Source organism: Octopus bimaculoides, chromosome 9 (assembly GCF_001194135.2).
Source record: "Octopus bimaculoides isolate UCB-OBI-ISO-001 chromosome 9, ASM119413v2, whole genome shotgun sequence".
NCBI lineage: Eukaryota > Metazoa > Mollusca > Cephalopoda > Octopoda > Octopodidae > Octopus > Octopus bimaculoides.
This window is the reverse complement of record NC_068989.1, coordinates 75,983,268-75,997,581: the sequence shown is the minus strand read 5'-3', so window position 1 is coordinate 75,997,581 and position 14,314 is coordinate 75,983,268. Positions and strand designations below refer to the sequence as shown.

Below are 14,314 nucleotides of genomic sequence, written 5' to 3'. Positions count from 1 at the left end.
ATATATATATATATATACATATACATATATACGATGGGCTTATTTCAGTTTCCGTCTACCAAATCCACTCACAAGGCTTTGGTCGGTGGCCCGAGGCTATAGTAGAAGACACTTACCCAAGGTGCCACGCAGTGAGACTGAACCCAGAACCATGTGGTTGGTAAGCAAGCTACTTACCACACAGCCACTCCTGTGCCTGTATGCATGTTCGTTATATGTTGCATATGCAGGCACTCACGATCGCAGGGTTGTGTCTTTGCTGGTGTCCTTCAACACGACACTTCATTTCACGTTGTTCACTTAGCAGGCAAAAATGAGTTGTACCTGTAATTTTAAGTAATATTCAGTGTCACAATGAATCTGCCTAAGAACTACGTTAAGGGTAGTCGTGCTTGTGGATTGCTCAGTCACTTCCACGTTAGTTTCACTAGCGGAGTAATCCGTTGACTTGATCAACAGGGACGCTAGTCGTCATAACAGACGACGTCAGTTATATGCAGTAAGCAATAGAAGCAGGATTAGCTTAAAATATCCATTTATGTATCATATTTCACGTAAATACATCGTTAAAAGGCAAATTTACTGCACTATTCGTCCGAAGATATTCGATGATGGACGCGTTATGTTTAAAAATACGGAGTTGTCACTAGTCGCTGCTGTGATGCTTTTCGTCCCACCCGATAAATATTGATTTTAGACATAGCACCTAAGTACACCCACACACACACACACAAACACGTTTTGAGAGGGGCGGGATAGTCGAAACCGTTGACTCCAGTACTTGGCTAGTATTTATTTTATCGACCCTGGGGTGGGGATGAAAGACAAAGTTTGATAGTGGTGGGAATTGAACCCGGAACTTAAATTACCAATACAAATACCGCAAGACCGACGAGCTAGCCATTCTGCCAGCTAGCCACTTTCTGTAAATACATCGCAACGATACGTACCACAGAGAGGAGGGGTCAAGACTCAATACTTGTTTTAACTCGAACATTTTCACTCTTAGGCTTCAGTATGATAAAATATGTATTGCTTTATTTCATCGTATGTGTATGAGGTGTATGTGTGTGTGTGTGTGTGTGTGTGTGTGTTTTGTCATTTTTCCTTCTTGTTTTGTTTTCAGGAAAGAATGTTAATTTTTACTTTCGGTAAACAATTTTTCCATTTCTGTGAAAATGTAGGATTTCAGAAACATTCTTACGTTATATTGACTTTGAAAGTTGTAACAGTTTGCTGCTTTCTGAAAACATAGAAGTAAAGACTGAGGGAGATCAGCATAGATACAAACATCACAACCACACAGTGAGCATTTCCAGAGATCGAAATATGCTGCAGAACAGCTTTTCCCACCTTTGAGTTTATAGAAGTTATATAAAGTCTGATCAAGATTGGTAGTTGAACAATTCCCTTTGTACTTTTTCATAAGTATTTCCCTTATCTTTGATCTCATTTTATCCCGTAGATTCAGGGCGGAGCGGTTCGAATTTTGAACAATGTGATCCTCTAAAACAAAACGAAATGAAAAATGCATATAAATATGTTTATTTAAACATCAAACTTGCTATTTTTATGAAACAAATGGTTTCTAAGTGCTAAGATAAATTATGAGGGGCAGTGAGTAGTTTCAGCTATTTATAACGTTAAGCGGATGAGATTTAAGCGTGTTCCTGGATTTGACGCCAATCTATCGCCGGAAACTTACCTACATGATTTGATCATTGTTCCTCGTAGCAAGCAGAAGCTAAGAACTGAGAGTCGAATGATTACGTTGCAATGTCTAAATGGTCATCAAAATACTGACAGTTGTGAATAAGCCCCAAGATTTGTGAGTTTCTAATCTCTTCGTCAATATCTTTCTAATTCATACAGACTAACAAAACTAATAAATACGGCTTTTAACGAATGTCGTAGCAATGCTAATTAGACAAAATAAAACAAACCTGTCCTATCATATAAAATAACAAAAGAGCATCAACCATGTGAAATATATCATCATCGGGTGCTTAAATATTAGTTTGAAGTTTGACACCAGGCCAGCAACTTCGAGGGAGGGGCTAAGTCATTTACATCGACCCTAATGCTCAACTGGTACTTATTTTATCGACTCTGGAAAGGATGAAGGGCAAAGTCGAGCTCAGCAGAACTTTAAATCAGAACATATAGACGGACGAAATGCTTCTAATCATTTTTCCCAGCGTGCTAATGATTCTGCGATCTCACCGCCTTACAAAGTGCCTATATATTCTCATTAGCAAAGTGATCAAAGGCTAATCAATTTCTCGAATCACCAACACCCATAGAGCAATTACTTATTCTTCGATACAAGAACATTACTTAGAAATTTAAGCACTTCACAGTAGAACCATGTACTTATGATTTTGAGCTTGCTACGGGCAGGAAGGAAGGAAGTTTATTTTGAGAAATGGATGAGGGAATCTTTGAACCAGAATAACTAGAAACTCTTGTAAATGATACCTGCGTGAAAAAGGTAAGGGACGAAGAAAGTGGAATCCACATATGAAGTACGCACAGTTTTCTAGAGTGAATTTTGAGTATAAATGTTGCCTGGATAGCAAAGATGTCTATAAAGAAGGAGTGAGAAATTGCGTCTCAGATAGGTCTGTGATACAAGGTTAAATGTTTCTAAGCAGTGCTTATTTCATTGACTCCGAAGCATGAAGGATCAAGTAAACACGATAGGATTAGAAATCCAAATGTTCGAAATTGTAACTAAATACCACAAGGATATTTAGGGTCAGATGATCAACTGATTGTAACACTTTATCCCACTAAATCCAATCCATCGGTCTTTCAAAACGACAAAACTTGTAAAATCTTGTTCCATGCTTAAGTGTTCAACATCAACTTTACTAGACACAACACATACATAAAGGTAGAAAATGATATATTAACCTTTGTTTAAGTTTGAATCTGTTTCAGCGCCGCATTTGCAACATCTTTCGCCACCGGTACTGTTAGATGCTTTTTTCTCTGTGTTTAATACTCTTTGTTTCTAGAATAGTAGTTAAACGGAATGGGTTTTTTTCTCTTGTTCTTTTTTTATATACACTTTTTTATCGAGACTTTTTTTTTATATCAAAGTCTAGAATTAACTGGCTGATAACAAATATAACTATTAAGTGTTTAATATGTTTTTATCAACTTCTGTAATTAAATGGATGAGTGACTATTACAACTATTAAAAGTTAAATAGTTAACATTAGTTGCATATTTTTAGTAACCTCTAGAATTAACTAGAAAAATAACTATTATAACTATTACAAGTTAAACATTTAATTAAGGATTAAGTCTAGAATATTTTAATCGGCTGCAATTAAATGAATAACTATTTTAACTTCGAGAAGTTAAATGTTTAATTAATAATTAAATGTAAAAATATTTTCATTTTCTTCTGCAATTAACTGCACGAATAACTTTTATAAATATTAAATGCTAGATATTAATTACTTTTATATTAATAATAGTTAAGTTTTTACATGGAGATGCCTATTAGTGATTATCGTAGATGTTGGAAACCCCTTCAATGCAATTAAGATGTTTATTAGAATAATACAAGACGATGGACTCTTCTGTCTATTTTGCCCGATGAGTCACCAGTTATTTGATCACTCAGTACTTTTTAATAGCGTACATATTTATAAACTTTTACAAGGAAAAATTGACTGTGAACTCGAAGTTTTGTCAGATCTGTCAGATGAAGATGAACCAGCTGAAGCTTTAAAGAGTCCGTCAACCTTTACCCTTTGAACGTTTATTTATATACATACTTACACACACACACACACACACACACACACACACACACACACACACACACACGCACACACACATATATATATATATTCAAGGGGTGCTAAAAAGTTCCCAAATTTCTGTATTCTTTTACAGGGCTTAGAAAAACTGAAGGACCACTGCCATAAGTGTATTAATCTGAGAGACGACTATGTTGAATAAAATTATAATTAATAGGTCCTCCTATATTTTTTTTTATTCAAAGCTAGAAACATTTTAGCAGTCCTGAATTCCCAACGGGGTGGTCATCTTGGTGAATACACTCTAAATCGAACAAATATTACATTTACTCTGTGTATGTGTGTGTGTACATATAATGTATATACATGAATGTATACAAATATCACTCTTGTAACAGATGTTATATTTACCGTATGTATGTTTTTCGCTTGCAATATATTCTCTTTTTTGGTGTTCGCTTCTGTTTTCTCGTCACTCTTTTTCAGCTTCTTCTTTTGAATAGAATTTTGAGGAATATTTCTCTTAAGCGGTTTAGTCTTCGATGCCTGGACACATGGAGCTGTGGGATTACTTTTAACTGATTCATTGGATGATCTAAAAGAAGCTGAGCGAGGTTTCCTTACATCACTCATCGAGCGACTTGATATTTCACTTGTCATCTTTGTTGAAATATTTGACTTGGAAATATTAAATCTAACAGACTGGTCCTTACCATCTTTCTCGTTGATATTTTTAAAATGTCTTTTACTTGATATGTAACTCACTGACTTAGCACTACTCTTACTGGAAATACTTGACTTAGAGTAACTCAATTTCAAAGGAACTTCACATAGTCTATTCTCCTGTTTCTCATTAATTTGTTTGTTTACATCTCTACTTGCCTCATTTACTAATGTATTCGAGATGTTATCAGTAACTTGTTTACAAGCATTTTTATAGCCACTAACTTCTTCAACAATTGTTTTCACAACATCGGCTATTTCACGAATTTTCTCGAAGGCGTCTTCTTTGAGAAGAAGCATTTCGAAACAACCGACTTCTTTGACAAACATTTCTAAAGCACCGGCCACGTCACGGATTTTATCGAAAGCATCACTTTCGTTAAGAATGTTTTCTAAAACATTGGCTTCTTCCGGCAAATTTTCCAATGCAATAATTTCATCGCGAAGGTGTTTGAAAGCACAGGATACTTCCTGAAACTTTTCGGCAATACTCACTTCGTCGGAGACATTATTGAAAGGTTTAACTTCACCAGAAATTGCTTGAAGATCACAATCTTCTCCAGGAATATTTTTCAAAATACTACCTTGCTCGGAAATTGTATGGAAAACGCCAATTTCTTTAGAAACTTGTTCTATGGCATGAGATTCTTCATAATCATGTTCTAAAACGCCATCTTCTTCATGATTGTGTTTTAAAGAGTTTGTTTTTTCAGGATATTTTTGAAAAATACTAACTTCTTTACTAATATTTTCGAAAGATAACTTTTCTGCTGAAATATCTGGTAATGTTCTACTGAGTTTTTCTATCGATGAAGACACTGAAACGCCTTGAAAGTATTCTGGCTCGCTCATGTTTTCATTCATTGACAAAGGGTGCTGGTAAACAACATGAAAACAAGTTTCACTCCTTCGTCTCATTGTCGGAACTAATTTGTTAGCATTCTCATTCAAAACGCTTGATTGAGAGAAACTTAATTTCGGAAGGGTTTTGCATATATTTTGTGTATCATTCTCTTTAACATATTCTTGAGAAATTTCAACAACCTCCCTGTAATCACTGCTGTCAGAGTTTGTTGCTGAAAGCACTCGCTTACCACCAGTTATTTGCCCTTCTTTTGTGTTTTGACTTACAACAAACGATGCAGAGATATTTTCGTCCACTTCCTGATCATTGGCTTCGTTACGTTTTTCTATTTGATTTGTTTTTCCTTTATTATTTGGAACACTCGATTTGTTTATATTTTCTGTTGGCAAACTAAAACTTGATGCGATTGAAATACTTTCTTCACCGTTTGCGTTACTGGTCGACGTAGATTTTGGCATATTATCTGAAGTACTTGTCGTCGGAGAAGAATCTGTTTTGGATTTTGTAGAAGTTGATTTTCCTCTTTTTTCGTCGCTGGATTTTAATTGATAACGTTGTACTTGATAATGAGTGCGAAATCGATAGGCTTTTTTGTTAGTTAAATCGTCGGATACAATCCCATGTTTTATTTGACCTAAAGCGAGATTTAACTCTGCTTTATTCAATTTTTGAGTTGTTGTTTTTTTATATGAACCTTCTGCATTCTGGATATCTATGTCCTTGATATCCATGTGATATTTATTAACTTCCGGAAAAAATTCTTTATATGATACTTTATGTTGAGTTGTATTTACAAGATTATTTTCTTCATTAGTTTTTGGACCTTTGATAGATTGCTTTATCGTCGGGTCACTCATATTCCTCCAATCTTTATAACTTCGGGTTTTGGTTAACTCTGAGATATACAAGTTTGAATTAGTTATGTATCTTCTACATTGAAGTGGTTGTAGTTTCTCATTTAGTAAATTTCGGATTCGGTTTTTCTTCCAACCATGTACGTAAGTTTTCCATGTTGGAATTATTGTGTGGTTTAAAAAATGGGAAATCCATGGAATGTACGGTGGATTATCAATAGCTTTTCTAAATGCATTGCGGTAGGATCGACAATTATCTTCGAAGAAAACGGATGAAAGTTTCTGAAACGAACTGTGAGACATACAAGAGTTATTAAGCATACACAATGAGGAAGATATCTTTGAAACAAATATAGCGTAGGAATATGTATCGGATGACTAGTCCTTGCAAGTTTACCCATTTACAGCTGCGTAGGCTGGAGCAACGTGAAATGAAGTCCTTTGCTTAAGAGCACAACGTGTCACCCGGTTAGAGAATCGAACCCACAACCTAGCAATCATGAGTGTAACACGCCTAAAGACCAGGCTACGTACATATATATATATATATATATATATATATATATATATATATATATATATATATGTACGTAGCCTGGTCTTTAAGAAAATGTTAGATAACGCTCTCGAAGCCACAATCATAACAGGAAAAGGCACTGGTGAGTCTGCTATTATTCCCCGAGTTCCACTTATTCCGTCTAACTGTGTCTTTGCGATGGAAAGAGTCCAATTCCCCATTCGATTAAGCTTTGCTATGACCATTAACAAAGCCCAATATCAGTCACTATAAGTGGTTGGGCTGGACCTCAATACACCATGCTTTTCACACGGACAGCTGTACATGGAGTGTTCCAGATTTGGAAACTCGGCCAATCTCTTCTACTACACTCCCGAAACATTGACAAAAAACGTGGTTTACAAGGCAGCCTCCAATAGTTTTTCCGTTGAGTTGAAATCCCTTCAGGTTGGCCCTTATTGCGCTTATTTACTTTTCACGATAAGTTATGTTAATCTTCCAACAAATGCCCGTTGTTAAAGTCAAGCATTTTTTTCATTTCAATGCAGTCTCCCAGATGCCTCAGATAATTTCATATTGCAATTAAACATATTTTCTTACAGATTGCTTTCATGTCCATAGCAATGTCGTGTATGCTTTTTGTACCAATTCTTCAGCCATCCAGTTAATTAAACGGCATTCCGAACGATAATTTTCCATATTTTCACATTTAAAAACCCGATATCTGCAAAACATGTTCCCTTTTGAATACCACTTATTTTTGATTTAACGTCTCAACTATGTCAAATAATCCTCAATTTTAAGCATAGACAGAAGCGGAATTGCACTATTTTAGACTCCAGTTCTATCATGAATTTACATCATCCAATGGGCGGGGGCGTTTGCCAGTATATATATATATATATATATATATATATATTATTTTATTTAAAAGAGTTCCAACTCTGTCTGTTTTTTATGTTTTATTTATATTCTTGTAAAATTAATGTGGGATATAGAATATGGAATATATAATATATAATATAAAAATGGATGGTACAATGAAATGAAGTATTGAATGTCTTAGGTAATTCGGAACACCAGACTTTCTCTGACGTGAACGGACGCCAATTTCCCCCCAGTTGCCCAAAGGACAATTCTTAGCTGAGTGGACCGTATTACGTGAAATGAAGTATCTTGCTCAAGGACACAGTGTACTGCACGGTCCAAGAATCGAACCTATTATGTAAAATTCTTGAGCCCACTACTTTAACCACAAGTCCACTCGCCTTTAGTCTCGTTGTTTAGAACCTTCGAATTATAACACATTCACTGCTTTTTAACTCTTTCTTATGTTTAACATTCTTAAAGATTCCTTCTTAAAGGCGGTGAGCCAGTAGAATCGTTAGGACTCCGGACAAAATGCTTAGTGGCATTTCGTCCGTCTTTACATTCTAAGTTCAAATTCTGCTGTGATGGCCTTTGCCTTTCATCCTTTCGAGATCGATAAAATAAGTACCAGTTGAGCACTGGTGGTGAGGCGGGGTCGATGTAACTGACTTACTCTTTCTCCGAAATTTCGAAACTTGTGCCTATAGTACAATGGAATATAAGTGATTTGTTTTCAAGTTCACGCACGCACACACACACTCACATGCACACAAACACACACATGTGCGCACGTAATATAAGTTTTGCAGACCGTTGTGAACTAGTAGTGAGTATTGTACCACGCTAATCTATTATGTACTTAGCTACGTTTCTATAATCCATACAAGCGAGTAACCGTCAGGTCATAAAACAGACCTTGAAATTATGAACAAGTCCTGAAAATTTGGGGAAGGGTATTAGCCGATTAAATCTACCCCAGTACTTGACTGGTACATTGTTTTATCGACTTCGGAGGGATGAAAGGCAAAGTTGACCTCAACAGTATTTAAACTCAGAATGTACGGAGTCAGGACAAAAGCCGTAAAGCATTTTGTTCGACGCTCCAGTATTTCCATTAATCCTGCTCCCTTTTGAAGTTATGAATAAATAGGCAGTTACATCTCGTTTAGTTTGTTTTGAAATGCTTCATTTTCTCTCACTTCTATTAATATTATTATTATTATTATTATTATTATTATTATTATTATTATTATTATTATTATTATCATTATTATTATTATTTGTAGTATATAGTTAGCAACAGTAAAAATACGTACTGATATGTGAAGGGATATTTCATCTTGAAACAGTCCCATGCTTTCTTCAGGTTATAAATTGCTGGGGAGTGAAAAGCACAAAGTATGTTGGCTGTCGTATTGAAGTTTTGTATCTTCCAACAAACAATGGCAACCTTTAAATAAAACAAAAATATTCAGAATGTTACTTACAGCTGTTTCAATTCCAGACCTTCAGAAAATTAATTAATTAAATTTAAAATAATTTGAAAGTCAAATTTCGTCGGAGGTAGCTTAAGATACAAAATAAGTGTTCAATTCCTGCATGTTGAAGAAACTACCTCTGACGAGATTCTACTTTCAAATAATTTTTTATTTTTATTAATTAATTTTCTGAAGGCCTGGAATTGAAACAGTTGTAAGGGATGTTAATCAATGTTTTTAATTAATAAACAATAATTTACTAATTAGCTCTCTATTTTCTCATCTTATTAAAATAAATAAATACGCACTGGGGTCGATGTAATCGACTTAATCCCTTTGTCTGTCCTTGTTTGTTCCTCTATGTTTAGCCCCTTGTGGGCAATAAAGAAATAAGAATCGTTAGTATGGCGGAGAAACGCTTAGCGGTATTTAGTCTACAGCTACGTTCTGAGTTCAAATTCCACCGAGGTCGACTTTGCCTTTCATCCTTTCAGGATCGATGAAATAAGTACCAGTTATGCACTGGAGTTGATATAATTGACTAGGCCCCTTCCCCCAGAATTGTCAAGAGCTTGTACCCAGAGTAGAAATAATCATCTATGAATGTTGTATGTATGTTTGGCTGTGTGGTAAGAAACTTACTTCCCAACCACATGGTTCTGCGTTCAGTCCCACTGGGTGACAACTTAGGCAAGTCTGTTTAACTTCATCCTTGGGCCGACCAAAGCTTTGTGAGTGGATTTGGTAAACGGAAACTGAAAGAAACCTGTCGCATATATTATATGCATATATCTAAGTGTGTGTTATTGTGTTTGTCCCCCTCCACCGCTTGACAAACGGTGTTGATGTGTTTATGTCCCCGTAACTTAGTGGTTCAGCAAAATCACCTGATAGAATAAGTACTAGGCATAAAAAAATTAAGTCCAGGGGTCGATTTATTCGACTACAACACTTCAAGAGTTTTAGTCATGTCCCAGCATGCCCCAGGATGTCTATAATCAAATACCTGAAAACAGTAAAAAATATAACATATGTATGTGTGTATGTATGTATGTGTGCATGTATGTATGTGTGCATGTGTGCATGTATGTGTATGCATGTGTGTATATATGTATATATGTGTATGTATGTGTGTATGTATGTATGTATGTATGTATGTGTATATGTTGGTATGTATGTATGTAAAATGTGTATGTATGCATGTATGCATGCATGTAAGTATGTATGAATATATGTATGTATGTATGTATGTATGTATGTGTGTATGTATGTATGTATGTATGAATGCATGTATGTATGTATGTATGTATGTATGTATGAATGTATGTATGTATGTATGTATGTATGTATGTATGTATGTATGTATGTATAAGTGTGAGCGAGATAAATACTTCCTTGGTTTTTACCTTCATGAAATAGCGCATGGCTTGTAATCTTTCAAGCATATCTTTTTGAATGACCACTTCTGCAACAACCATATTCCTCATTTGTTCTGAGAACGTCATCCATATTACCAGACTGTTATTTGCGTACATCTGCACACACAAAAAGAAATACAAAGTACCACGGTGTTGGCGGGCGCCAGAGAGAGAGAGAGAGAGAGAGAGAGAGAGAGAGAGAGAGAGAGAGAGAGAGAGAGAGAGAGAGAGAGAGAGAGAGAGAGGCGCTTCATTTAAGTCTTTTCCTACGCTTTTAATGTTTTGTTATTTATGAGATGTGATTCTTTCGCAGACTGGACAGAATCAGTAAAGACAATGTAACAAACGCTGCAGTGCAAGAAATATGGTAAGCGCAAAGACACATACTGCCGAGAATCTCGTTCACACAGCCATCTTGCTTTTGTATGGACGGGAGCAAGAGACCGTCAAAGATGTTTGTGGACTTGACGACTGAATAAATTCAACCGCAATGTTCAAACCTTTCGTTTGATTTTGTAATCCCTTCGTTCCATGTTTGACAAACTTAGCAGATTCTACTCTTCAAACAAAGGAGAGTATTGAATATTTTTAGGTCTTTGTGCCACAAAATACATAAAAGCATGTGTTTGCATGTCTATGTTTCTATTCTGTCCATCTATCTGTATGCATGCATTTATATTCTTACACATGAGCATCTATACATGAAAGTGTGAAATTTTTCGAGTCAAATATTTAAGTGAATGTCATCGCGATTTTGAGGACTTAATCTCAACAATTTTTATTCATATATTACCATACAAGTTTTGCAGTTAGAATAGCGATGCAAAAAACCGCCGAATCTTACCTCTGAAATACATTGGGAGTTTATACTCTGTACATCATCTATCCTTACTTTCAAAAGAAGTATCTTATTTATGTAAGTCAATTCACATGCTAAATGTTCTGCTTCGATATTTGATAATCTCTTTGTTATTATCCTAGAAATGAAATAATAGATACAATAACCATGCAATACGCCATAGAGCTTATTAATAAAACAGTTGCGGACGCAATTTATTGCTTTGAGAAGGGACATAACTCTTTCTTAATTAACAAACAATGATAAGACTTTCGGCAGTGATCTGCAAAGTGGTGCCGACCGTTTCCATTACAGTTAAGAAATTACTGAGAAATACCTTTAAACAAATTAACATGTATTTTATTTTGTTTTGTTTTGTTTTTTGTATTGCGCAAATCTCTGACAGTAATGCACCTGTGATATGCTTCCTCATTTCTGGCATTATAAAATGATATTACTTGTGATTAAATATGAAATCATAGCTATTCACACAGGCGCAGGCGTGACTCTGTGGTAAGAAGCTTGCTTCCCAACCACATGGTTCTGGGTTCAGTCCCACTGCGTGGCACCTTGGGCAAGTGTTTTCTACCATAGCCTCGGGCCGAGCAACGCCTTGTGAGTGGATTTGGTAGATGGAAACTGACAGAGGCCCGTCGTATATATAAATGTATGTGTGTGTATATGCGTGTGTGTCTGTGTTTGCCCCCCCCACCATCGCTTGATAACCGATATTGGTTTGCTTACGTTCCTGTAACTTACTGGCTCGACAAATGAGACCGATTGAATAAGTTCTAGAGTTACAAAGAATAAGTCCTAGCGTCGATTTGTTCGACTAAAGGCGGTGCTCCAGCATGGCCACAGTCAAATAACTGAAACAAATAAAAGAATAAAAGAGAGAGTCACACTGGCATTCATCATATCCTTCTTTGCTCATGCTAGAATTGGTAAATATCGTACAGGAACTATTGAACTACATCTTTGAACATGCCATGAAGTTTTGATATTTTGATATTTTAATCTTATTCATTTGCTTTATGTTGCTATTCTCTAACTGCTCCTCCTACCTGTCCAGGCATTCTGTCGTTTACAACGACGAGTGTTTCAGTTGATCCGATCAACGTAACAGCCTTCTCTTGAAATTAACGTACAAGTGGCTGAGCCTCTCTACAGATACGCCTACCTTTAGCGTGGTTCTCAGGGAGATTCAGCATGACTCAGAATGTCACAAGATTGGCCCTTTTTGAATTACAGGTACAACTCATTTTTGCCAGCTGAGTGGACTGGAGCAATGTGAAATAAAATGTCTTGCTCCAAGACACAACGCGTCACCGGGAATCGAACTTACAATCACAAGATCGTGAACCGATTACCCAACCACTAATTCCACTACCTTATAAATGTGAATCGTTAATTACTAGAAAAGCTAACATGTATATCGGAAACCCGAACTCAAGGAGCTTTTGACAAGTCGAGGCTATGACCACGTAGATCAGGTGCGATACACAGTTGAAATAACTTCGATTTTCTTTTTGTAACAAATGACATTGGAGAAACAATGTTTGTCACAACCACTGCCATGTTGAGATATTAGCTAAATAATCTCCAGCTTATAACTTACAAACTGCTTGGAGATTTAAAAATTTCAAAGGCATAAACGTTTCTAATTTCTGTTAGACCATTTAGTGTAATTTTCTTATAAGAGACTTCCAGCTATTTTATAGCTTAGAGATTCACTAAATCTAAATATTAATCGGTCACATATTATAAATCTGATCACAATAAATCAAAGTGGAGTCAAAATAATCTTTATATAGACGGTGTCATTGCACGACAGATAAGGTGTCATTGTGTAACAGATAAGGTATCGGTAAATAAGCACAATATACACGGATTCAGTTCCTAATTAGTGGATAAAATTTCACCTCACTTACATTATTTCCCTGACAAAACTATATTATATATACCTACATCATGATTTGACCATTACAAAATATCATAATGAATAGAAACAATACGATCGGTCACAACTCAAACTACAAATTTTACACCAGAAGGCCTAGTCAAAAGAAACTAATAGAATAATAAACATCAAAAGTTTTTAAAACGAACAAAAAAATAGAACAAAATTACCGTGGTCTTTTAGTGCTAAGTAATTTGGTAGGCAATTTCAATGAATATATTGACATTCTTTCAGCAAGGTTCACTTTGTTTCTTTTTTCTGAAATATAACATATTCCTTTGTTAAACTTGTTAGGTAAGTGATTCGTTCTGAGAACGGTGCTATAAGGATAGAATAATTTTATCGTGGTAGACATAATATTCATTAAAATTTGCATACACTTTTATGTTATTATTGAAGACGTCGCACAGTATCCACTGCGACGTTGTTGTAGATTGAAGATGTTGTATACACCGTGGTTTTGTACTGTCTGTCAAGTCACAACAAGGACCTCAGACAGAAAGTACCTTGCGCAATATGCGTGGAGTTCCAATTAGAGCCGATTTTTGCAATACACCAAGGTTGTTGGGTATTTTTAAAGTGTCCAGATGTTTGTTTTGTTTTGTTTTTTCACATTGGGTGGTATTAAACCCAATGCTCCGATGGCGACAAAATCAACTTTTATGTTTAACTTTCGCAGTTGCCACATTTTGGTGATCTCTCAATTCTCAGGTGGTCTCCATATTTGTCAACACTCTTATTATTAGTATTATTATTATTATTATTATTATTATTATTAGTAGTAGTAGTAGTAGTAGTAGTAGTAGTAGTAGTAGTAGTAGTAGTAGTAGTAGTAGTAGTAGTATTGAGTGAGAGAGCAGTGCTTGCCCTCAAAGTGACAGCGGGGTAAAATATACGAAGCGAAGTATACCTGTCATGACTACCCATCTGATAAGGGTACACCAGGCACATGCGTCACAACCATATGTGCGCGACATACTGATCTCATATCAAGATAAACAGCACATGACCTTGC

The 14,314-nt window shown here is 35.7% G+C and overlaps 1 protein-coding gene across 3 annotated transcripts in view; it reads right to left on the bottom strand.

Annotated features, from left to right (window-relative positions):
* Window positions 1-1,016: 1,016 nt before the first annotated feature.
* LOC106868253 (uncharacterized) overlaps window positions 1,017-14,314 on the bottom strand; it is a 23,577-nt gene continuing 10,279 nt past the window's right edge. For all 3 annotated transcript variants that reach the window (XM_014913424.2, XM_014913422.1, XM_014913423.1), the window contains 7 exons: window positions 13,470-13,557; window positions 11,346-11,478; window positions 10,490-10,618; window positions 8,922-9,055; window positions 4,188-6,510; window positions 2,917-3,016; window positions 1,017-1,506 (listed from right to left, as the gene is read on the bottom strand). In XM_014913424.2, the coding sequence (XP_014768910.1) occupies window positions 1,136-1,506; window positions 2,917-3,016; window positions 4,188-6,510; window positions 8,922-9,055; window positions 10,490-10,618; window positions 11,346-11,478; window positions 13,470-13,557 (3,278 nt within the window). In that variant the 3' untranslated portion in view covers window positions 1,017-1,135. The remainder of the gene's footprint in view (window positions 1,507-2,916; window positions 3,017-4,187; window positions 6,511-8,921; window positions 9,056-10,489; window positions 10,619-11,345; window positions 11,479-13,469; window positions 13,558-14,314) is intronic.